The sequence below is a fragment of the Coregonus clupeaformis genome, chromosome 19 (assembly GCF_020615455.1).
Source record: "Coregonus clupeaformis isolate EN_2021a chromosome 19, ASM2061545v1, whole genome shotgun sequence".
In the NCBI taxonomy this organism is placed as follows: Eukaryota; Metazoa; Chordata; class Actinopteri; order Salmoniformes; family Salmonidae; genus Coregonus; species Coregonus clupeaformis.
Genome location: NC_059210.1, coordinates 31,467,283 through 31,493,263, shown reverse-complemented (window position 1 = coordinate 31,493,263; position 25,981 = coordinate 31,467,283). Strand labels below are relative to the sequence as shown.

Here is a 25,981-nt window from a genome sequence, read left to right as displayed (position 1 = left end):
GTTGATTTTGCTACTCGGTGGGGGGGAAAAGGATGTTGTACAGAGATTGGAACTACAGTGAAAGTACACCCTTGTGAAGGGGGTGTGGGAAGATTTCAAGTGGCCATGCTTTTGGGGGGTCGTTGGGGGGCCCTTTGAGTTTGGTCTCCTCCCATTACCACCAGCACACAATACCAGGCAGAGGCCCCAAGCCAGCCAGCCACCGTCCGAGTTGAAGGGGGAGGGGTAGGGCAACAGAGGCAGGCGAGGGGAGGGAGGTAATCAGCTTGGCTTGTGTTGCGACCAGAGAATAGAGGAGCAAACACCTGCTGAGTTCCAGCCAGCCAGCCAGTTCTCAGACAGGAAGGTACTGCTGTAGTCAACCGTGTCCCTTTTCTTAATACACCACTGAGCTGCCAGCTCCCCCAAGCACTAACTCTCTCAGGTAGCAGCACATTCTCAATTGGCTCTCCTCGAGTGGAAAGAGACGGGAAAGTGGGAGGCAGAAAGGGTGTCAAGTATTTTTTTTCTCTCTGCATATGTAGTCAGAGTTGGTGTACACAAATCCATGTATGCACTCCCGTGTAAACTGAATATAGACGTCAAGCCATCCGTGAAACTCTTGTGCAGTTATCAGGCAATCTAAGGTCTTTTTCAGCTTGCTTTGCTACCTTCTGGTTTCATACAGGTTCCTGTCCCTGAATACTGATAAGCCGGGAGGCTTTCTCTCTCCCCCTCTCGCTCACTCACTCACTCACTCGCGCTCTCTCTCTCTCCCCCTCTCTTCTCTCTCGTGAAACACTATCTTGCTTGTTATGCCGTATGTAGAAAAGCTTTTCCTCCCCGCTGTCTGGTCATATTACACCCAGTAGTCCGGGCTGTGTTCTCAGGGAACACAAACACTTCTCAGTGTTTCTACTCCCTCTCTCTCTCTCTCTCTTGCTCTTTCTCTCGTACTCTGTCCTCCCTCCCTTTCTCCGATTCTGTTTTCACGCACGGGCTCTAAAAGCAAAGAGGCATCGGAGGTGGAGCTGGCAGCAATCCATCAAGGCTGAAACTAGGGCAAGCAAAGGGAAATGTAACCTAAACGGCAGGCTAAACCAAAGAGCACAGCCTCTCAGTAAGTAGAGACACTGCCTTTGTACGTTCGGCGGAGTAGCTGGTGACCGCCCTTCCCTGCACACACAGCGCCTTTTCCACGTTATTTTTAAAATGGGCATAATGTAGGCGTCGACAATGTCTTGTGAAAAACCGAGTCCTGCAACAACGCCGTTTAGCCCGGGGCCTGAGAGCATTAAATCGAAGCTTTGCTTCCATTTCCTCTCTATTTTTTTTTTTCTGTCTGCCTCAGCTGCTCGGAAAACACCCTTCTGAGTGCACACTCGTAATCAGGCAGCCTGCGCTGTGCTTCGGTGCCTCGGCTTTCAACTCTGAACAGAGCCCATTGTTGTCTGATGTCTGTGTTAGCCGAGTGTGCTACTAGGCTGTGTCTCAAATCATGCCGCCTCAACCCACAGAGAAGAGGCTAAAATGCCTTACCGCCTAACCACAGAGACACCCAAGAGTAGTGGAAATTGACGGCATAAGGATGAAGGTAGCTTCACGCGGTTTATTGTATTAGAGCAAACGAGAGCTGTCGTAATGACTATTCCTAGCCGCGGTGACAATAACAGTTGAATTGCATAACGTCTAGGCTAGCAATGTCTCACTAACAAGCCGCTGCGTTCAACTGTTTTGTTGAACCAGCAATTGGCCGTGTGATCTATAATTGACAGTCATTTTTTTCAGCCATTGGCTATAGGCCTTCTGTAGCTCAATGTTGAACAGTGCTCTCTTTCTTCCCCTGCTGTGTTGTCAAGTGCCTCCTACTCAGTTGAGGCCTCTGCTGAATTGTCGAGACCAGGCTATTGGCTGCTTGCAAAGTACAGGTGTTGTCGGGGTTACCACCAGTTCTTGCTTCCTCACAGCCACTGTCTCTCTCACACACTCACTGTCTCTCTCACACACTCACTGTCTCGCTCTTCACCTACAGTTGAATTGTCATCGCCACAGGCAGTAGAGAAAGGCATCTCTTTTGTTTAGCACCTTCTGTGGCAGCAGGAATCCAGTGAATGGCCTCTTCAGGTAAGGCCTTGTCAACTTGCCAACGATTATTCTCTTTTAAATCAAAGCTGCTTTCGTTTACCATAGAATCATAGCGAATATCAAATGATCCTCTTTATTGAAAATTTATTTTTTATTTTTTATTGTCTGGCCTAGTTTCCCTTTCTCAAGGGCTGCTTGATTTAAAAGGCTGGAGACTTTGATTTGTGTTTCATTTAGTTCGGTACAGTAACGATTATATTTTGGTTTCACTGCCTCGTTGATGTTGTTAGGATGTGAGAGGGCTTGGCGTAGTCTCTTTCCTCTTAGCAACAGGTGAATAGCTGGCTGAGGCTGTTGCTAAGGGCCCGCAGATGAGGGAGGGAGGCTGGATTCTCTGAGCTGTCTGAAGGCACCGCCTCAATCTGTCTCTCCCTTGTGGGGGACTGTTTGGCAAACCCACCCTCCTCCCTACGCATTAAAATGGGTCACTGAAGAATACCAGTTCTTCCTAGTCATTGAACATCCTACTTGGTCCTTTCAAAAAAATATATGTTTTATTGTCACAGTGAAATGTGTTGTTTTACAGGGTCAGCCATAGTAGTATGGCGCCACTGGAGCAAATTAGGGTTAAGTGTCTTGCTCAAGACCACATCGACAGATTTTTCACCTTTCGGTTACTGGCCCAACGCTCTAACCGCTAAGCTACCTGCCGCCCTTTTGTGCATAGTAGAAATAATACTTTTGTACATATTGGAAAGAATACTTGATGGCAAGGTATTCAGAATCTGACTTTTATTGTGATACCATTGTCATTTAAAATCTATTTTGCTGAGGCAGTTTTAATTAATGTCCAACTCTCTCGTTAGACTTCTCTTTGTGTTGTGTCAATAATGGTTAAAGGGGTCTGTTGAAGTGGATGTTGATGTGGGAGGTGGTGTGATTGAATTAGCCAGGGCGCAGCTCTTGCTGTTGACTAGCAGGAGGCTCTGCATGTGAACTGTAAAACAAAGGTTTCTGTGGTGCCCTGGATTGCACGACACTGTCAGCCATTTCTACCCGCAAATCTCTCACACCTCCCCTTACCTGTCACTTTCTGTGGTCTGTCTGCTTTCACCCACTGCAAGCTCTCCCTCGCTCGCACACTAAACACCAACCGGGGAGTCTCAATCATTACCTCACAAAAGGCCTAGCCAATTATACAAACCTTATATGGTATTTTAAAGAAGTGGTTGTTGAACAAATGGGTCTTCAAGTCATTTATAGGATAGCGTTAACTATGTTTCTGTTAAACCATGCATTTAAACATGGCAGTCTCTCCGAGTTGTGCCTGCAGTCCCATTTAAGTCACTTTCATCATCAGTTACAGAGCGCCCGAGAAAACATGTCAGTTTGGTTTCATTCCTCTCAAAGGCAAAGGAGAGAAAAAATAATGGTCCAAGGCCTGTTGTATGTAATTGTGGGATGCATGTTTGAGGAGGCGTACTGTTAGCTGGCAGCCATATGCTGGCAAGCAGCATCTTTTTTTATGAATAAACTGCCTCCTCCGTGAATCTAGGTTACAAGGGGGGAGGGCTCAGTGTAGACAAGCTTGGTTTACTCAGCGGGGCTATTAATGTGGTGGTTGTCTTTTGTTGTTTTCCTCCCTCTCTCACTCTCTCGCTCTCTCTCTCTTTTCAGTTTGAGGCTTGTTCTTGGGCTTGGAGACAAGAAACAGAAAAACCCCCCTCGCTGCTTTTCACTTTCGACTCTGTGGGCTTTTGCTCATTTTCTTCATGTTCTTCATGAAGTTGTGTCTCATGCTAGCGTTTAGTCATTTTCCACTTCTCGGTCTCTCTGAGGTTTTCAGTCCAGACAACGCAGCTTGTCATTTAAAAGACCACATTTGGTCACAGGAAACTGGCAGGCGTTCTCCTGTGTCATTTTGTTTTGACAGTGCTGTTAGGCCTGTTCCATGAGAGACTAGGGATGGGGGGAAGGCTGGTTGAGAGTGCCTGGAGCAGACTCTCCTGACCACTCAATTTGGCGCCTCCAGTGTGGTCATCAGAGAGGCTTCCAGGGCCCAGGAAAACTCAAATTATAGGCAGCCTTGGGTTTCCATGAATCTGATTTTCAATCAATCATCCTCTCTAGGGCAGTTATTGCCCGATTTTGTTTTACGGCCCCCGTGTTATTGCCTTCTTCAGAATGTTCTGGCCTGGTGCCGGCTAGCTCAACATAAACTGTGTAACCACTCACAACATTAACACGGACTGCTCATTCCCCTTTTTGTCATTTTTTGGGGAAAGTAGTGGGTTTTACAGACCACTGTCTAGGTTGCTGACCACATTGATTCCTCTGACACTGAGAGATCAATATTTTGACTTTTCTTATCGGAGGATCAATGGCGGTAACAGTATTGACTGTTGTTTCTGGGCATTCGAGAAATGCTAAGTATGCTACTTCTGGTAATGTTCCGTGGTCAAAGTCTGTTTAGAGGTTGGACACCCCATGATATTCGTTTTAATCTGTCCTGTCCAGATCTCTGGGTTGTGTGTTTTTCAAATGCTATTTTGAGTCCTGTTGAGTGGCTGTGTGAATCGTGTCAAATAGGAGCTATGTCAGAGTGTCAGGTGTTGAGCAGCCCTCTAGGTCCTATCATCTGTCCCTGGCTATGAGTGCATGACTCATCACTTCTCCCCCAAGTGCTGGTGTGAGCATGCTCAGTGGGCGAAGGGAGGCATGTTGGGTAATGGGCACAGATTTACACAGTATCACTACAGCGCAGTGATTAATTGCAAAGGACAGCGTCTGTGTGAAATGGCCGCCCCCCTGATTCGAACTCTGGTACTGCTAGTGCAGTGAATAAATTGTGGTAACCTTTGATCTGGAGGAGAGCTTGTTAAAATGATGTAACCTACATTTATAATGTTTGACATGCACAGGGAAGCTGTTCGGCATGCCAACACAAACACACTCCCTTTTTTTGCATGGTGTTCCACCTCCCGTGTGTTGATTCAATGGTGGACTTTAGGTTACACAGCTAAAGCCAATTGACACACTTAGTTACCCAGGGCATCTGCTAAGTCAGTAGACCCTAAAAAAAGTCCATTAGGCCAATGACCGTTCTGACTAGTAGTGTGAAAGTATTGCTTTTAATGACGAGAAGTCATAGTCCAAGGTCTTTATTTGTTTTTTAATACCTTGACTCTTAAACATGTTGAACATGTTGAAGAGAAGTCTTCCTTTTTCTGCCACTTGTTTCAGAAAAGGGAACATTATCAAGCCTTTCATGATCTATATCAAAGTGGAAAATGCCTTTTGGGATGTCTAGATCACAAGAGGATGTTTGGAGTCATCCTATTTGAATTGCCTGAACTTTAAGTCCTCACTGCCTGCTTGTTTCCATAGATGGGATTAGAGCTCCTAACCTGAAAGGCTGTTTAGAGAGAGGTCCATCTAAACATAGCGTGACATTAGTTCAACTTTGTCAACACCAACAGGGTTAAGTTGAAAGGTTGCGAGTGATTGATGAAACGTACACTTTGCTCTCTCAATGCCATGCTATTTCTACACCTTTACAGAAATTAAACGAGGTGTCTCTTTTCAGTTAGGTGTTTCGAATACTGTCCTCGTGAGAAAAAAATGTCAGATCCTTGAATATATTAGTGTTACTTAGCATTCTGGTAGTAAGGTTCCCCAGGCACGTTGCCACATTTATGTCAACAGGTGTTTTACTACCTGCATCAGTTAATGGCAGGGTCAAAGAAGGGGAAGGTCACTGTGCGGTGAAAGGTGAGCGTGTGACTCTGATTTAATTTAAGCCTGTAAAAACATGGAGAATGCCTCCAATCAGTTTAAATTAGCCTGGAGGCTAGTGGACCAAGAGGCTAGTAGACCAAGAGGCTAGTGGACCAAGAGGCTAGTGGACCAAGAGGCTAGTGGACCAAGAGGCTAGTAGACCAAGAGGCTAGTGGACCAAGAGGCTAGTGGACCAAGAGGCTAGTGGACCAAGAGGCTAGTGGACCAAGAGGCTAGTGGACCAAGAGGCTAGTGGACCAAGAGGCTAGTGGACCAAGAGGCTAGTGGACCAAGAGGCTAGTGGACCAGGAGGCTAGTGGACCAAGAGGCTAGTGGACCAGGAGGCTAGTGGACCAAGAGGCTAGTGGACCAGGAGGCTAGTGGACCAAGAGGCTAGTGGACCAAGAGGCTAGTGGACCAAGAGGCTAGTGGACCAAGAGGCTAGTACCCTCAAAGAAATGATTGAGGATTGTCGCTTAATTCCCCATTCTTGTTCACTTCTAATTTGCGTCAAGTAATTTCTCTGCCTTATTTAGTTTATATTAATACTTAGCCTAAATGTTGACACAGGCTTTTTTGTCAAATCTAAATTGGCCACCCTTACCCATTCATCTGATGTGTAGTTTCCAGACAGCCAAGTCTGGTTCACTACTTAGTGGATTCTACATTATTCTGCATCGTTTTCTAGGGCTGGGAATTGCAAGGGACCTCACAATATGATATTGTCACGATACCTAGGTGCCGATACGATATATATTGCGATTCTCACGATTCTATATGTTTTGCGATTCGATACTGCGATTTTATTGCAATTTCAAGTTCCAAGCATATTGCTCACTAAATGTCTGCTGCAGAGAGACAAGAGTGAGCATCAGAAAATGTGTTTTGATCAGTCATGGAAATAAAAAGTCCTGAAAACATTTTAAAAAATAAGATGGATGAAAAAGACTAGATTTTTGGTGTAAGTACAGCTGACTAGCGTTACCTAACGCTTCCTTATTTTATTTTTTTACGAATCGAAAGTATCGATATAATATTGTCCAAAATAATATTGCGGTATCAATAATATTGCGGTACCCCCCCCATTCCTATCGTTTTCCTCCGTTGCTCTCTCTATTTTTGTTTCTAGGCAGAGGGCACTTCTCTCCCCTGTCATTATGATGTGGGGTGAGGAGGGGGACTTGTATGGCAGATGTATTTTCCATAGTGGTGGGGCCCTCTCCTGATGTTACTGGAGACTCTTGACACGGCCTGAACTCTGCTCCCTAACCACTGCCTGACTCCAACCTCCCCAGCAGGGACATGTCACCCCCTCCGAGCGGGACGTTGGGAAGGTGACATCACCCACCCGGGGGCCTCAGGGATCTGTTCCTGAACCTGAAACACTTACTCGGCTGTGGAAAGGAGGGCGTGGGGGCGCGGAGGAATGTTCTGGGAACTCAATGGAATTGAGTCTGTAACACACTCGCCTGCCAAAACCTAATTTTGTGTTCCGTGGGGGGAGATTCCATTCCTATTATACTAGTCGTCTTCTGCCTCAGAGCTTTTCCATACCTCTTTCCCCCCCCCCCCCTCCCCTTGTTTTTGAGTGATTGTTTTCCGCCTCTGAAAGGCTGTCTAAGGGAACATTGATTCTCCTCACTCTGCCAGGGTGAAAGTGGATATGGTTGTTTGATGCTTTCCAGACCACTGGATTGGGGGGACCCTTAAGATAATGCCCATGGGCTTAGCAGACCGAGGGTCTGGTCTTTTGCAGCCAGCAAATGACATGTGGAAAAACAGTCATGAGCAGGGGTGTTACTCCTAAAAAGGCTTATAAAGTAAAGGGCCGTTCACTCTTTTCCGTTTTGGTATGGCCTAATTAGCTTAGTGAAGCTTTATATTGATATAAAGACAATCTCTAAACAATTACCAACTGAATAACAATGTGGTTGTATTAGAACCTATGCCTACTAAGGGCACAAAATCACAGGAAAAGCATGATTTCACTTTTCATCAATCTCAAATGCATTTTTACCTAGTAGGCCTACTTTTCGTAACATGGCACACTGCCACAATTTGGATTTGCAATACTTAAATCATATGTTGAACAGTAAAAATAGCCTTTAAATGGTTTATATTTGGGATGAAACTGTCAGGCATTGGACAGACCCAATCCGTTTACAGCTTCAGAGTCCCAGTTGCAGGGTGTAGACAGAGCACATGGTGCGTGTGTGCAGGCTCGGCGAAGTGAAAACTTTGCAGAAACAAAAGTACCACTAATAGTGCACTTGAGCCCACAATAGGAGATACAGGGCCAGGAATAGTGGATGTTTTTGTCGTAGGCTTCGGCTGGAGCTGCCACTGAGGTTATGCATCCATTTAGATTCCTGCTTCCCCCGGCTAGAGACTGGCCCTCCCTGCTTTTTTGCAAAGCAAAAGTGTATACATAGGCAGGGTTTCTGTTTGGCTGTCTTTTCCTGGTGTCTCCACTTTAGCTTTCAGTTTGTGTTTGGTGGGCTCTCCCTCCAGTCGTAAGCATCTTTGGTTTGGAATGATCTGAAGCTGGGGTATGTAAGCATGCTTTTGGTCGACGGTTGGAAGAATTCCTCTTCGACCACTGCCGTTTTCAGGTTCGCTTTCTTCTCTATGGAGCCTACACTTGCAAATAAGTGTTAGCCGGTAGCTTATGATAACGTGTTGATTGTTTTTACATATGCATTGTCTTGTTAGCCGACAACAGCAAAGAAATACTCAACTGTGTTCTGAGCCTCTGGCATTGAAAAATATGGTGTCTTTACAAGCATCAGTTTTACGAGAGCAGCACAAGGTGGCTGAGCACGACGCCCTGACTGTAATCCCCCAGTAATTCGGTCTGAGGCCAAGGGCTCACTTACTTCTCCCCAGCCTGATTAAACAGGGAGATATGACTAAGGTTGACATCCTGTAGACGGGCTGCCGCAGTGGCTTTACAGTGAGCACAGCCTTCAAGTTCTGAAGGGCAACAGGTTTAGGTTTGGCAATTCGCCCTGTGATTCTGTAGGCTTTATAAAGGTGGAGAGAGTGAAGTCTTGCCTCATGCCAGAGTATAAAATGAAGCTTCAGCTCAGAATTGGCAGAATGAACTCTTCCCCATAGCCCTGCAGGGTGTGGGGTGATGAGTCACTCAGATGGTGCGGTCCTCGCCAGGCCCCGGAATGAGAGTGTGTGACTCCGCACAGAGCCCTCGCAAACAGTGTGGTCATCAGAATTTTTAGCAGCCAGACTGTAAATCCAGGGAGCTGCAGTCGTGATCTGCACGGAGATGGAGCGAACGAGAGAGAGACATTGAATTTAGCATCGAAGGACAACCACTGAGTGAGTGATCACACAACCACAGGAGTTTTTTCCCAGACTGGAGGATTTGGCTTTGACTGATGGAGTAGTGCTCTCTTGGATGCTAATCATAGACAAGCCCTTCTTGTGTGTCAGCCTGCCAGCCTTGCTGCAATAACATTTGCGATTGGCTAGATTACAGTAGCGCCATAGCAACAATCAATATCTAAATTCTGAAAAGGCAAGACTATCCAAATGCATTTTCATTATATTTATCCCCCCCTTCCTATATGATGCACTCCGCAGTCATTTCCAGCGCCATCTTTGATATTCACAGAGGGCTCAATGATATCCTTGACGACAAGGGCCTTTAAGAGGCGGTCCCAGAGCTCCCTGGGCTGCTGAAGGCACCAGCTGCTGCTGCCCGGCGCTCCAATTAAAGGCTCCACTTCTCTCGGCTCAATTCATTAGGGAGCTTGTTGCTTACTGCCGAAACAGACTGCGAGAGCAACAATCCCAACAAACGGACCCTAAAAAGTCATTTTGTGACCGTCTTCAGCTACACCCCTCTCCCTAGTTTTTACAACTCCCCTTTCTCGCTCACAATAGAGCCTCTTTGCCGAGTGGGCTGCCGCCTGTGAGAGTCAAACAGAAGTGGTTATGTAAATACCTCATGTCATCCACCACCTAGGTGTGGAAGTCATTAACGGTGGTTTTATCGTTGCCCCTTCCGTGGTGGCAGCGTCTCAAACATCCCCACATTAGTGTGAAGTGGTCTTTTCACCATAGGGCTTTTCTGTCACTCAGATAATGGATTGTATTCACAAAGCTCCTTTAATACAATGCTTTTAAGACGTTTCAAATTGTGTTAGCCTCTTCTTCAATTGTGTTGTATTTTACCATACACAGCAAGACCGGTTGGTTTTTATTCAAATGAATTAGGCTAGCCAGTCAGTAAGCAACGCTGTCATGGGGGTTTGGTTGAGGGTATGATGTCGAGTCAAGCTCATCAGTACTTGCATACTCACAGCACATCTGTTGTTCTGTAAGTTAGGCCGAACCTCAAGCCTACACACCACCTTCCAAACATACAAGTCAACCTTCACATCACTTTAGTCTCCAGGGTACAAACAGTACTACGCAATCCCTAAATAACAGGTGTGCTCTGAAAAGTTGACAACGTAAGCAATGCCGTCACAGGGGTTTGCCTACGATAAGGGCGTACATTCTTGAGAAATGGTTTCCATGAATACACACAGCGGTATGTTTACTAGGGGTTCGGTTGACTGACAGCCCCAGTAGTTTTCAGCACCCCGCTCCGCTAGCTCCAAGACTTATTGTGTTGTTTGTTCGAGGTCGTTGCCTCCTGGGGAAGTGGTGGGAACAAAGAGCCGGCCCTCTTTCTCTCTACAGCGGTGAGGGAGGCCATCTGCGGATTGGCCTTGATTTAACACATCCTCGTTGATTAACCCTGTGTTTCAGCGGTGTGACACGGCCCCATCAGCTCCTCCTTGGCTAGCTCCAGGGCTTATTATGTTGGCATCTGGAATCCGTCACCGCGCGACCTTCGCCTGGTTTCTCCAAGCAGTATGATCGTATATTCACCTTTCTCTTGAAGCGCCTATCACACAGGCTTTTCCCAAAGGCTGTACATTAAAACCAGGTTGACTGAAGTGGATTAGGGAGTCTCCACTCGTGATAATAATAATTTGGTGGGTGCTTATATTTGTCTTATTTCAAGTGTGTGTTATACACGTGTGACTGTACATTAAAACCAGGTTGACTGAAGTGGATTAGGGAGTCTCCACTCGTGATAATAATAATTTGGTGGGTGCTTATATTTGTCTTATTTCAAGTGTGTGTTATACACGTGTGAATTGGAAATGTGTTTTGCATATCCAACTCCCACTAAGACACCCCCGGAGAGTGGGGTCACGGCCAGGTTCAGCCATTATCACCGGTGACCCTGGAGCAATTAGGGTTAAGTACCTTGCTCAAGGGCACATCGACAGATGTTTCACCTTGTCGGCTCGGGATTCGAACTAGCCACCTTTCGGTTACTGGCACAATGCTCTAACCGCTAGGCTACCTGCCACCATACATGCACCTTCCTCTCTGCATTGTAAGCAAACACCAAGCAATTGCAATGTCTTAAACAATTCTCCCTAAAGTCCCATCCATACTGTTGTTGAAATAGCAATTATATGCTGAGTGTAGTCTTAGGAGTAGTTTTACTTGTACATATTTTCCCTTACCTCACGGAATGGCAGCTACTGCTAAGTAAATAGGAAGATCTCAAGCATTACATAAAGTAGGCGCTCATTGTTGACGTTTCTAACAACGTGTGGATTGATCTACTGCCCTGTTTTCTTTGGTGTTTGGTTTGGTTTGGTTATGTCGCTGTTTGGAACTTAAGCCTAGTACCGCTATGTCAGTCTGTTGTTTTCCCCGCTATGCTTGGTTTGATTTCACGGTAAAAGAGATCTCTTACTAAATGCTGCACTTTCATGTGTGGGGCTAGTCAATAAACACCACTAATTAGATTGCCAAGTTTGCTCCCCGCGCAACCCTGAGCGAGAACTAGCAATAACATTTGCGAAATCAAATGGCTTCGGAAGCTGCAGCTGAAAAAAGAAAAGAAAAAGCTTTATTACAGCCGTAGCTTATGTTTTAATGATTCGGTGCACTTAAACGTCCTCAGCCATGAATAATAATCATGGAGGATGGTAATGATCTCCACCATCAAGGTTAAATAAGCTTCCACCACGGCTCTCTGAATATGGATGACTAGCTCACACTGCAGGAGAGAAGGTATCATAGCTAGACCCCCCTAAAGCCAGATCTTTAGATGAGGTGACTGTAGCCGATTTGGTTGTCCCAATAGTGGGTTGCAATGAGAGTGACCCATGGACATGATCAAAACAAACCCAGATTCCCCCAGGATGAAATTGCCCTCTAAGTAACCCAGGCCTCCAGGCGGGTTCAGTGGGTTTGTGAGAGGCTGAGAGCTCGGGGGGGTTTCAATCTCTATGACCCTCATCTTCAATGGGCAACATTCACACAGCAGGGGAAACGCCATAGCTGCTGCCAACAACAAGCAATGACTGCTACTGACTACCACTGTATCAGAGCATCTAGCCTAATAATTTCTTGCCACCCTACACATTTTGTTGTGCCTATCGTAACGTAGGCTGGCCACCTTTGTGTAGACATAGACCACATTAAGCTTATCCATGTCAGCTTTGTTTATCATGTTATCTCATATCTCTAACCAGAAACTTCTCCTTTCTCCCTGTGCAGATGGAGTCTCTGGTCTCCACGCCCACCCCTCCACCCCTCCATCTCCTGGCACCGGTGGGCAACCGTAACGACAGCATCGCCTCGCCCTGTGAGCAGATCATGGTGCGCACGCGCTCAGTGGCGTCCAACACGACGGACGTGGCCCTGGCCACGGAGCCCGAGTGCCTGGGGCCCTGCGAACCTGGGACCAGCGTCAACCTGGAGGGCATTGTCTGGCAGGAGACCGAGGACGGTAAGGACTGATCTCTGGGCTAAGGGTATACAGGGATAAACAATTGTGTGTGGACCTTTTTTTTCTTTTTTCGTGGAAAAATGAAATGTCTGGGATTTGTTTCATGATGAACCCTAGTTCAGTGGTTTAAGTGTGTGCTCACCCACAGAAATCCTGCGGCCTATATTTTATGTAGGAAGTCCCGATAAAATGTCAAAGATGGAGGGGAAAAGAAAGCTGTTCTGTTTTCTTTTATCCTCTGCCATAAATAGGCTTCATCTGGTATGAACTGTAAGCCCTCTTTGGATGAATAATTCATTGATTAATGCAGAAGAGACATTCTTCAAAGAGGTGCATTAGGAGGTTATTTTAGTTACGCCATCGCCTACAATTGGAGCTAGCTCATCTGCTTTATTGTTTTATCACAGTGAGCCGGTCTACCCTCTGTAGTCTGCTCCTCTTTCCTCGCTTGGTAATGGCCAGCCGCCATCTCCTCTTTTTTATCACCGCAGCAGCAGTTAGCCATTACTGATTTGAAACCTAATTTCACAAAAGCTTCAGGTCTTTCTTCGGGGAATTGCTAGCACGCCTGCTCCGACTTGCTCTTCCCACAGGGCCGATAATGTGTTTAAAATGAAGGACTATGCAGCACACCAGACTGCCTTTAATGATTCAGCACAGGGGTGGGAGAACACGTGGCGCATCCACAGAGTTGTTTACAGTCACTTACAAACCTTTCCGTTTCTGGAGGAATGGAAAGAATCAAAGCACCCCATCCTGATACTGAGTGAGGTGGTGTGATCTGCAAGCCACTTACTCCCAACCTCTTTAACAGCCATGAATAAATCAGGGCTCCGGAGTATCTGGAGCTTTATCGGGAAATACATCAACAGAGAGGACCCCGAGGGTGGCTAGTGCCAGGCCGGTCATTTATTCCCCCGCAAATGGCCCTGGTCAGACTCGCAGCAGCGTATTCAAATGGCCGTGATTTACCGGCAACAACCGTTGTCAGGTGTGCCCGCGTGCTCTCACGCATTCCATCAACTCCACCGCCACGGTGTGACTAGATGAATACAGACACACTAAAGCCCAATTCAAACGAAAAGCGTTTTTTTTTTTTGTGAGCGAACGAGTGCGCTCATTCTGGAAATAGTATACATATGAGTGAATGATAGAAAACAGACGGGCTTTGAGTGTCTACGGCGTCAAATTAGAAAGCAAGTCTATTTTTCTCGCGTCTACGCAGAGTAATGCAGATAAAATAAGCGGGTAAATTGCGTGGGTCATTTGTAGAAAAGGAATTAGAGGAATCGTTATGATCTTGCCTATGCTAAGTAGACTAAATGTAGTTTAAAATGTATTGGGCTGCAAGCTAAGGTTTATTAGTCAAATAGGCTATATTTGAAAACAATTGCACCCTACCTGTGTTGATTTCGATCACATATAGGCAGGCTACGGCTAGAAAACTCGAGGACTTGAGAGAATGCTGTTTATGTTGAAGAACGATACTTGGTTGTTTATAAAGCAATGCTGGTCAAATTAGCGGATAAATTGCCAGAAGATAGACTGCATTGTTACATCTGGAATTGTGACATGTATAGTTACAAAGTGTCTATTTCGTGTTGATATGTTTAACTGCCAGTGCCAATAATACATATTTGAAAACAATAAGGTTATGCCTACCTGTGTGGATTTCGATCACAGGCATTCATTTCACGGCTGGGAAACTCGAGGAACTTCAAAAGACAATACTGTTATGTAGAAAGAACAAGACTAGCTAAATTCTTTATAAATGGCTCGGGTGTATTAGCTACAACTCTCTTCACAAAGGCAGGTACGGTGACTCCCGTAGGACATATAAGGTGAGTCAAAAGGAACACAAAACAATAATTCACAAGGGCTACATAGCGAACATAACAAATACAACTGTTTATTATGGATTCTCATGACAATTAAGTTGGCATACGCTACGCAGTGTATGTGAATTGGCGCTCTCTCGCCTGCAAATTTTGACGCAGTTGACGGCGTCTCTCCGTGTGATTTCGTCTTAACTCACAGTTCACCCTGTGGCGGTTGCTGAGAGAGAGCGACTAGCTGGTTCTCATCCTCCTCCCCCTCATCCCCTCATCCCACGCTCCCCTCTCCTATGTCCCCCTCCCTTCTTCCTCCTCTCCCTCTAGTATTGATTTGGCGCCGTGTTGCTCATGCGGCGTTAGCGCTCCCCGTCGTCCCCCCAGCACTTATCCTACCGCAGCAGCAGCCCCCCTCCTCACCTGACAAATGCGGAGAGTAAGCACTGGGAGCAGCCTCTAGGATAAACAATAGACCATAGACAACAGCATCTGCTTAAGTGCAGGAGAGAGACGCAAGGAGTGTGGAAGGAGAGCAGGCAAGGCAAGGTTACCCCCTCGGTGACGTCATCTGCTTCTTCATGGATTTCTAAGGTGCTAGAGGCTGGCGATTTGATACACGTCGTTAGAAGCTGAACATTCAAAGCGGAAGCTTGTGTGTATCTGTGTGTTTTTCGCCACACGCTTGAATTTATCCTCCCGTCTTCTGAAGCGCTTCGTAATGGATGCAAATCAAAACACAGTGCACTCCCTGTAGTGCCAGCAAGAAATTATTAATCAATATATTCTACATATGTTCCCCCTTGTTGGTGCAATTGCACATCACTCAGGTCGTCAGCTCCATATTCCCAGCTTCCTTAATTAAAGTGGGTCGCGTTGTTTTTTTAAAGGGGTAGATCAGCTTTAATATTGCAGATAGATTGTAACTTCCATCAATGTAATTGTCTGCATCACTTCCAATCCCCCATATGACTTTTCAGATCACCCAGTAATGCTATCTGCAGGGTTAGCTCCAGGTAAATATTGCAATCCTTTAGCCATTCCTGGACCTGTGTCCAAAAACAAGCTACAAATGGACAGTACCAAAACAAATAATCTAATGATTCTGTCTCTTCAAAGCAAAATCTGCGGAGCTGGGAAGATTGTATCCCCCATATAAATAACATTCTATTGGTAGCAAGAATTGTATATAATAATTTAAATTGAAAAATTATAAGTTTTGAATCCGGCGTCGTTTTGCGCATCAGTTCATAAACACTATGCCATGGGATCGGTACGTCAACATTTCTTCCCAACTATTTTGCAATCTATATGGGATGGCTGCCAATCCTTTGGTCCTTGAATGAAACTGGTATACTTTGTTATTTATCACCGTTTTCTTTAACCAATTATGTTCTTTAATGAAAGGCTGACAGACAAGTTCCTTAAATTTTCCCCCTTCCACTTTCCTCTTCCATTTTTGCAGTAATGCTGCAATTATTTGGTTGTAACATTGGGTAGAGCAGACATTTCCATATGTTTTTGTTAGCTGCATGTGCAACATAACTCCACCAGTCCTACCGATGATATCATTTACGAAGATTATACCTTTTTTAAACATTTTGTCAAAGAAAATGTTTTTTATCAATTAGTATATTTGAGTTTAACCACAATATTTGTTGCGTTATTTGTTCTGTCGTTTCTGGAGGATTAAATTGAAATTGCAACCAACCTTCTATGGCTTGATTTAGAAATAATGATATTAGGGAGATTCTTTCCTTTTCAAATAACTGAAAGTGTGAGGTTGTTATCTGAATTAAGGGGAAAAAGGCCATTCTTGAACATTAGGTGAGACAATCTTACTAATTTGCTAGAGAACCAGTTCGGATATAAGTATAACTTTTGTATGACTAAAGCTTTAAGTGATAGGTCTAATGCTTTAATATTTAATAATTTCTGTCCTCCGAATTCATATTCATTATATACATAGGCCGTTTAATTTTGTCTGGCTTGCCGTTCCAAATAAAATGGAATATTTTTTTCTCATATCATTTTAAAAACCTGTTCGCTAGGCTTAGGCAAGACCATAAGCAAATAGGTAAACTGAGATAATACTTAAGAGTTAATCAAGGTGATTTTTCCACAAATTGACAGGTATTTACCTTTCCATGGTAGCAAGATCTTATCTATTTCTGCTAACTTTCTATTAAAATTTATTGGAGTGAGATCATTTATTTCATTTTGGATATGTATTCCGAGTATATCCACATCACCATGAGACCATTTTATTGGTAAACTGCATGGTAATGTACATTTATTTTTATTTTTTAGTGATCCAATACATAATATAGTACATTTATCATAATTTGGTTGTAATCCAGAGAGGTTAGAAAATGTATCTAGATCCTCTATGAGGCTGTGGAGGGATTCAAGTTGTGGATTTAAAAGAAAACATGAATCATCAGCATACATTGACACCTTTGTTTTTAAGCCCTGGATTTCTAATCCTTTGATATTATTGTTGGATCTGATTTTAATAGCTAACATCTCGAAGGTCATAATAAATTGCTATGCCGATAGTGGACCACCTTGTTTCACTCCTCTTGACAGTTTAAAACTTTCTGAGAAATAGCCATTATTTATTATTTTACACCTAGGGTTACTATACATGATTTTAACCCATTTTATAAGAGATTCTCCAAATTTGAAATGCTCCAGGCATTTATGTATAAACCCCAGTCGTACTTTATCAAATGCCTTTTCGAAGTCTGCTATGAATAGCAGGCCTGGTTTACCAGATTTTTCATAGTGTTCTATTGTTTCCAGTACTTGCCTTATATTATGTCCAATGTATCTTCCATGTAAAAAAACTGTCTGATTAGAATGAATAATGTCCGACAATACCTTTTTAATTCTATGAGATATACATTTTCCTAGAATTTTTGCATCACAACACTGAAGTGTAAGGGGCCTCCAATTTTTTAAAATGGACTGGCTCTTTGTATTTTCCACTTGTATCCTGTTTCAGTAATAATGAAATCAGACCTTCTTCTTGAGTGTCTGATAATCTACCATTTACATTGGAGTGGTTAAAACATGCTAATAACGGTCCTCTGAGGATATCAAAAAAGGTTTGGTATACCTCGACTGGTATGCCATCCAACCCCGGACTTAAAGTCTTTAATTGCATCCAGAAGTTCCTCCTCTGTAATTTCACCTTCACATGAGTCTTTCTGTATGGCTGTTAATTTTACAATATCAATAGAAAAAAATCTCTACAATTAGCCTCAGTTAGAGGAGATGGAGGCGACTGAAACGAAACCATATGCTTAAAGTACTTTGTTTCCTCCTTCTAAATATAATTTGGTGAATCATGGGTGACTCTGTCATTTGTAACCAGTTTCAGTAAATTATTTTTGGTAGCATTCCTATGCTGAAGATTAAAAAAGAATTTGGTGCATTTTCCCCCATATTCCATCCAGTTTGCTTTATTTTTTATAATATATTACACTTGATCTCTCTTGAATAAGTTTCTCCATTTCTTTTTGCTTTTCCTCTCATTTATTCTGAGCCTCTATGTTACAGTTTTTATTGCCATCTATCTGTTCTGTTAGACCTTCTATTTCCTTTGTTAGTATGGACTCTTTTGATCTAAATTGCTTTTGTTTTTTAGATGAGTACTGAATTGCATGGCCTCTAAAGGCACATTTAAAGGTGTCCCATACAATAAGGGGATTTGCTGTACCTATGTTATGTCGGACAAAATCTGTTTTAAAAATCTAGTTTCTAGAAGGATTACTTTTATACTATTCCAGGTATTCCTTAAAGAGGTAGGGTTTCAAGTGTCTCTGGAACGTGGTCAGTGACTCCGCTGTCCTGGCGTCGTGGGGGAGCTTGTTCCACCATTGGGGTGCCAGAGCAGCGAATAGCTTTGACTGGGCTGAGCGGGAACTGTGCTTCCATAGAGTTAGGGGGGCTAGCAGGCCAGAGGTGGGTGAACGTAGTGCCCTCGTTTGGGTGTAGGGTCTGATCAGAGCCTGAAGGTACGGAGGTGCTGTTCCCCTCAAAGCTCCGTAGGCAAGCACCATGGTCTTGTAGTAGATGCGGAGCAGCGGGGTGACATGAGAGAACTTGGGAACGTTGAACACCAGACGGGCTGCAGCGTTCTGGATAAGTTGTAGGGGTTTAATGGCACAGGCAGGAAGGCCAGCCAACAGCGAGTTTCAGTAATCCAGATGGGAGATGACAAGTGCCTGGATTAGGACCGGTGCCGCTTTCTGTGTAAGGTAGGGTCGTACTCTGCGAATGTTGTAGAGCATGAACCTGCAGGATCGGGTCACCGCTTTGACGTTAGCGGAGAACGACAGGGTGTTGTCCAGGGTCACGCCAAGGTTCTTTGCACTCTGGGAGGAGGACACAATGGAGTTGTCAACCGTGATGGCGAGATCATGGAACGGGCAGTCCTTCCCCGGGAGGAAGAGCAGCTCCGTCTTGCCGAGGTTCAGCTTGAGGTGGTGATCCGACATCCACACTGATATGTCTGCCAGACATGCAGAGATGCGATTCGCCACCTGGTTATCAGAAGGGGGAAAGGAGAAAATGAATTGTGTGTCGTCTGCGTAGCAATGATAGGAGAGACCATGTGAGGATATGACAGAGCCAAGTGACTTGGTGTAGATCAGGATATTTAAGCCTCCATATATCTACTAGTTCTAATGTATCCATGACGTTCATGATTTCCTTAAGAGCATGATTGTGATTGTTTGTAGTGTGATCTCCATTGAGCTATTTAAAACGGTATTATAATCTCCCACCATAATAAAGTCTTGAATTGCTTGCAGGGTTGATAATTTATTATATATATTGTCAAAGAAGTGTGGATCATCATTATTTGGTCCGTAAAGGTTAATGAGCCATATCTGTTTATGGTCCAATAACATATTTAAAATAATAACCTTGCGTATCTGTTTGGACAATTTGCACATTCGGATCGAAATTACTGTTAATTCATATCATCACCCCTTTTGAGTTTCTTTGCCCATGGGAGAAGTATATTTCGCCCCCCCCATTCCTTTTTCCACGCAACTTCATCTAGAATTGTTGAATGAGTTTCCTGTAAACAATAGATATTATATTCCTTCTTGTTTTGTTCATTCTCTAATAAAAGGGACCAACCTTTGCTAGGGATATTTGATTACCAAATGCTGACCTTTTTAGCCATGCAGTATTTATTTTCTGCCGTGTAGATCAATGAGCAGCCCCATGCTGGACCTGACAGGGTCAGGCAGGGGAGAAGGAAGTGCCCCTGACAACTCCAGCCCCCTGACACACACACACACGCATGCACATGCACGTTTAACCCCCTAAGGTCGATGTCCGTGCCCCGCGGAAATCTAATTTGCGTAATACAAAAATCCCCATAAAAATCAGTCAGTTTAAGCTAGAGATATCGGTATTTTTTGCATTGGATGTATATCAATCTGCTTATGTCACACTTCCCTTATCGGCGGTGGAAGGTGACCGAGCTAGCGCGGTGTTTGTCAGATCATGAGACATCCCGAAAATCAGTCTTCTCACAATCGTCTGTAGCGTCCAAACGGTTTGGCCTACAAACTATTATGGCCCCTCTGGAAAGATGAGACTCTCACAAACATGATGATGTTCTCCGTTTTGGGACTTGTCTGAAGTCGGTACGGCCGATCTGCCAACTTTTGACTGTAGTGTCCGAACAGTTTGGGCTACACACTAATATGTTTAACTTCAGAATAAACTTCCTTTCGATTTTTTTGGGGACTATCTGTTGTTCAATGCATTCGTATGGACTAATGGCAGTAAGGACAAAAATATATATTTTTGGGGGATACTTCAAGTAGTCTTCAACTTTTTTATCAATAGCAAACACGCTGTCAGTCAAATCAGCCCAGGATGCCACACTCTCACACATCTCTGCTTGCTGGGAAGAGAGAGAAAAACGACAGGAAGAGAGGAAAGGAGAGAAGTGGCATTTGGCTGCAACGCTGGGACTGAAATACTGAAAATCCTGCTGAGATTGGACCCTGACCCCCCCCTACCCCCCCCGGGGTCACGCTCGCTGTTGTATCATTGTCAGCCCTTCCAGGCCCCCCACATGCTGCTGCTGACGGTTCCAAAATGTAAGCTCTAAATCTTGTAAAAGTTTAGTGCCCTTGAAGTGCCGCCTAGAAAAGCACACCGCCACCACCACTCCCCTCACGGCAGGGCCGGCTGGCGCTACATGCCAGGGAGAAATCAAGCAGACAGTGTGCCAGCGTAGTGTGGGCAGTGCCCACAGTGCCCACACCGATGACCCCGGCAGCAGACCTCTGTCAGAGTTTTGAGAGCAACGGCCAAGACCCACGCTCACGCCCCCGCTGTGGGATTGCCACGGCTACGGGCGTCTGCACCCGGCCATTTTTCTATTTAATGTGTTATGATTTGGGGATTAGGTCAACAATGAACATATGCCAGCTTTTTTTGCTGAAGAATTTTGTGGTGTTTGGAAAAATAATGATGGAAAAATGTGCAAGAGGAGGGAACGGAGAGTTGAGCAGTGGAGAGAGCTGTGGGGAGTGAAATGTTTATTGTTGGAGCACTGCCACGCTGTTTGAAACAATTGGCTAAGCCCGCTAAGAGGAGGCGCTGGGCCTCACAGCTGAGAAAGCCCTTCTAGCTCAGAGCTCTAGATTCAGCCTTGTCACTCGGTCCAACCTGGGTTGTCAGAAAGTCCCATGGAGATGTTACTACAGAGGAGAACATCTTGTACCCCTGCTTGTTATTGTCCCTGTCCACTAAGAATGTGATGATGATGGAAACTTGTGAATGTCTAGTTTGTCTACATAGGCGAGCCGGTATGAACAGACGCATGCATGCACACACACACACTGCGACGAGTCCTGAGGGGATTCTGCACTTTCCCTGGCATTTATTCACTCTGTGGTTTGTGTCTCAGTGAAGCCCGCTCGGAGCATGCTCGCTACTCATCCACTAAACCCCTCAGTCTTTCACTCTGCCTCTCCCAGAGCTGTGGTTTTGGCCTCTTTCTTTTTCAATCAGTCTTCCCCATCTGTCCAGTTAGACCTCCCTCCATTCCATCCATGGTCTTTCTCACTCGTTCTTGGGTTCGGACCAACCCTGCAGCGAGGCAACTAGCCAGCCTTAGTGTTCATTCAGCCTAGTCCAGCCCAACCCAGCTCCGCTGCACTAGACAGTTTTTGAATGGAAATTGACACTGGCCGGATGTTTACATTTGAGAGGGACCCCTATTAAAGGTATGCAGTGTGTGTGGTCAATGGCCAAACACATGAGAGTGGTTATCAAGGCCTACTACAACAGGGAGCGGGTAGGAGAGGGTCAGGCCCTCAAAGGAACTGAAAAAAAATGACAGGCTGTTTTCTCTCTCCTCCTCCCATTGAGCGGGTCACTCAGCTGTGCTAAATGACAAGTGGGGTGATTACAAAAGAGGAGCTCTCTCCTCCAGTGGGAGACCCCCACACCCTGGTCATGTGACCCTGATAGTCAGAGGAGGCAGTCGCCGTTGCCGCCACGCCACAGGATCAAGACCTTATCAACATCACAGATATGTTGTGTATGGCAACTTTACCCCATCCATTTGCTGACGCTTGCTCAGGCGGTATATTTTGCTAATTCGTTCGTGAGGTAAACAAGTTTACGTCGTCTACCTACTCAAATGTCAGTTATTAGCCTATGTCCAATTATTTGAACAAAAATAGGAGAAGCACCAATGTGGCCTGAAGTATCCATATTGGCATGATTACAGAGACACATTTAATTGAAGTACCATATTGTGCTCAACCCTTACAAAAAATATTGCCGTTTTGAAATTGCAGTAAAAGTGCAGTAACTGCAGTCGACTGTGGTATTTTTGGACGCAGTAATTGCAGAATAACTGCAGTGAACTGCAGTGATACTGCATTTACACTGCATAATTACTGTAGTAAAAAAACAGTGTTATTTTGGACTCAGTGTTTGCAGCATACTGCAGTTATACTGCATTGTACTGCAGTTAAACTGCACTCTGACTTCCATCTTTTTTCGTAAGGGAAGGCTTTGTCCTTATTGGAACAAGATGATAACATGATCACTTTTGAAAGCCCAGCACCACCACAGATTTCAGCGCTAAGCACCAAAGTCAAAGCTACAATGTTCTAGCTAGCTTTGTGTGTGGGAGAGCGTAATCCAATGCCACAGAAAGGCTGAGTCACGATGGTGGAGTTTATCAGTTACCATTTCACAGGAAAGGGATTTTATTCCTTTATCCCTGCAGTCGATCAGCACTGTTCCTTCTCCCCTCCTCACTTGAGCAAACACAGATTAAGGCCTTAATCAAACACTCATAATCCTGTCTCACTCTTGTCAGCACTGTCAAAGATATTAAATAATCCCACGCAGCTCCCGTCAATACAATGCCTTTTAGACAGCCATTAAGAACATAAACTCTCTGTCTCTCAGGCTGGCTAGGACTGTGCACTAGCGGGTGACACGAACACAGACCCTTTTCTCGCCCTTCCTCCATTTACATAGATGGCTTTTGTCCACTGTGGTCTATTTGACCTGCAGTTGGTGAATGGACAAAGTATAATACGACAAGTTAAATGAGAATGGTGCCCGGTAGCAGGGGTCACAGTGCCTGGGGGCCTCGGAGGACCTGCAGACTTGTCCCACCGTGGGGGAGGGGGGCCTCAAGGGTGCAAGGGAGGAGGATTACGGGGGCCATGCCCGCCCATTAATGAAAGGCCGTCCACCGGGGTAAAGATTAAACTGGTGACCCAGGCAGGAGAGGCCCCAGGCTCCCTCTGGGAGCTTGTCAGCTCTTTGTTGCCATTAAGGAGGCCTTTGATGGGGGAGGTGAAGAGGGGTTAGGGGAGCAGGGCTGGAGGTGGTGGTGGAGGTGGTCTTTGTTGCTCTGCGGGGGCAGTGGGAGGGAAAGGGATGTGAAATGACAAGTTTCCTAGCTGCTGCACTTGAGAATCAACATGGGGGCAACCGGTTCATGTCTCTCCTAGCTTCTTTCTCACTCAGTGCATCTCGCTATTTCACTTTTTTTGTACTCTCTTTTCTGTCTACATTTCTCTCTCTGTCTCTTTCTCTTTTGCTCTTGTCTACTTTATCTTTCTGGACCCTTCTGGTTCCTCAGATTGATACAAATGGGCCAGGCTAACGCAGATCTTTTTAGCAAACAGTGGGAAGGGGATAAACCAAGATGGAGCAGGAGGGGGATTTAGAGATTTCAGAGGGGGGTTGGTTGCCTAGTTCAGACTACTTGACTCCTTCACACATCCACTCACACACACCCTTATAAAGTCCTGAAAGATTTGCAACTCAGCCATGGAGAAGGAAAATGAATTGCCCCCAAATCCTCCGAACCCTATCTGGAGATCTGCTCTTTACGCTCTCTGGATGAGTAAAACCCCGGCGAGCTGAGCTTTTTGTCTGAGTTTGGGCTTGTCTGCCACGCCAGTTTGCTGCTCTTGGCAAACGCAGTCTGCAGAGAGGTATGCAAAACAGCCGCTGAAAGTCCCACACCGCAAGTATGAAAAACAGCCAGGCTTTCTCTCTCCACAATGAGCAACTCTCCAACAGGACTGTCTCACTTATACAAGCCCTACAAACCCCAGGCAGGCTCGCTGGGAGGGGAAACACAGCTGCACACAGAAAGAAAGAGAGAGACTGACACACATTGTATTGTTAGCCTGAGAAGACTTCATGTTGCATAGTCTCCCTCCGTGTTCAGACTCTGTTCTGTTCTGGGAAGGTTCAGTGCCTGGGGGTTATGTGTAGTGTGGAAGTGAGTGAGAGAGTTTTTTGTTTTCTAGTCGAAAAACTCCCCAGTGCTTGTGTGGTGGGTCATCTGGTCCTTTGTAGCGCATGGTGCTTGTAACGCCAGGCTAGTGGGTTCGATTCCTGGGGCCACCCATACGTCAAATGTATGCACACATGACTGTAAGTCGCTTTGGATAAAAGCGTCTGCTAAATGGCATATATTATATTATACTAAATTATACTAAATGGAGCCAGCCCTTCCCCCACCGCCACCCTGCCCTTATTATCTCTTCAGTGAGGAATAAACTCATAATCTGTCTAAGTCTAAACCTCAAAGGCCCTTGAAGCTCAACATGCGGAAGTACGGAGATCACTTTGTTTACATCTTTGCTTTGTGTAAGTCTTATCGGTTTCACGCTCTCATGAGTTTCTATCTTCACTAAGTGAAAGACCAGGGTGAGAACAAAGGCTTTGCAGGTATTTCCAGCAACAACTACTGCATTCCAAGTGAAAAGGGCGAGGGAGACAGGGGCCGAGAGCTCTCTGAGCTTATAAAAACGGAATTAGCCTTCAAGACGCTGTCAGACATGTAGCTCTAATGCTGGCAGACTCGGGTTACCACCAACGACCTATCTGGCACACAGAGGTCACTATCAGGGGAGAGGCTTGACGCGAGCTGCAGGCTTTCAGGCCTGAAAAGCAGCACTGTGTGGGCTTTTTTACCACTTGTTTTTTCCTCACGATGTGGCTACGAGAACATAGGCTAGGTTACACTTATTCATATACACACACACAGCTCACACACTTCAACCCACACCTGTGTTTTTACAATTATATATGTGAATTCAGGGACTTCCCTCGCCTGCTTAAAGCACTTATGTGATTTCAGGGACTACATGAATGGTGTTTAATAAGCTCAGAAATGGACCGAATCTGATTTTTTATGCCTTGGCTCAGACTTTCTTTACGAGGCTCCGGTGTTGAACCTCAGCGTTGCGTGCCATTTGAAATAACATTTGCGCGCCAGAGCAAATGACATGGAATTGGCAGAGGGTTTTGTTTGTCTTGCACCTTGCCCAGGCAATGGGCCCCAGGTTCAATTTCAGTGGTAATGGTTACCTTTCCAGCAACGCGCTGATGTCATGCTAACTGATCGCAGATGGGATAATTGCTACCAAGGCGGTTCTGTGTAACGTCTGCCTGGATGTAAATTCGCGCACATTTATCATTGTTTGTTTGAACGGCTAGTCTCGTTGAAAATAAATGTTTTTCTCATTGTAATGTCGTGAACTTTTTTCTATTGCCGTTTCACTGCTCTGACGAAAACCATGCACGGCAATAATAGTTAGAATCTATTGGAACGGTTGTAAAGCACAGCTATAGGCTTTTGAGTTAATGGTGCTTATTCCCTTTTTTGAAACCAAACCAATATTGTACACTTGAGTTAGGCAACATTATCTTGAGTGTGCTGTGTAAACACAATCATTGTGACTGAGATTTATGAGAGAAGCTGCTAAGGCAAAACGCTCAGCTGATGGAGTTCAGGTCAATTATGAAAGGCAAGCCCCCGGGGGAATGTCTCAATGAAATGGAGTGTGTGTGGTAGTGATTCTATGGAAGCTCATCCTGTGATACCAACTGCCGCCTAGTGGTCCAAGAGCGCATGGCAGTTTCTCTCAGCAGCCAAGCACGCAGACGAGTCGAGCCT

General features: G+C 45.1%; 1 protein-coding gene across 3 annotated transcripts in view; it reads left to right on the top strand.

The window, feature by feature from the left end:
• The window catches only part of znf609a (zinc finger protein 609a), a 186,314-nt gene that overhangs the window by 149,588 nt on the left and 10,745 nt on the right, over window positions 1–25,981 (top strand). For 2 of the 3 annotated variants that reach the window (XM_041837814.2, XM_041837815.2), the window contains one exon: window positions 12,436–12,667. In XM_041837814.2, the coding sequence (XP_041693748.2) occupies window positions 12,436–12,667 (232 nt within the window). Of the gene's footprint in view, window positions 1–234; window positions 2,104–12,435; window positions 12,668–25,981 lie in introns of those variants that run through there. The other variant, XM_041837816.2, reaches the window with a different exon arrangement.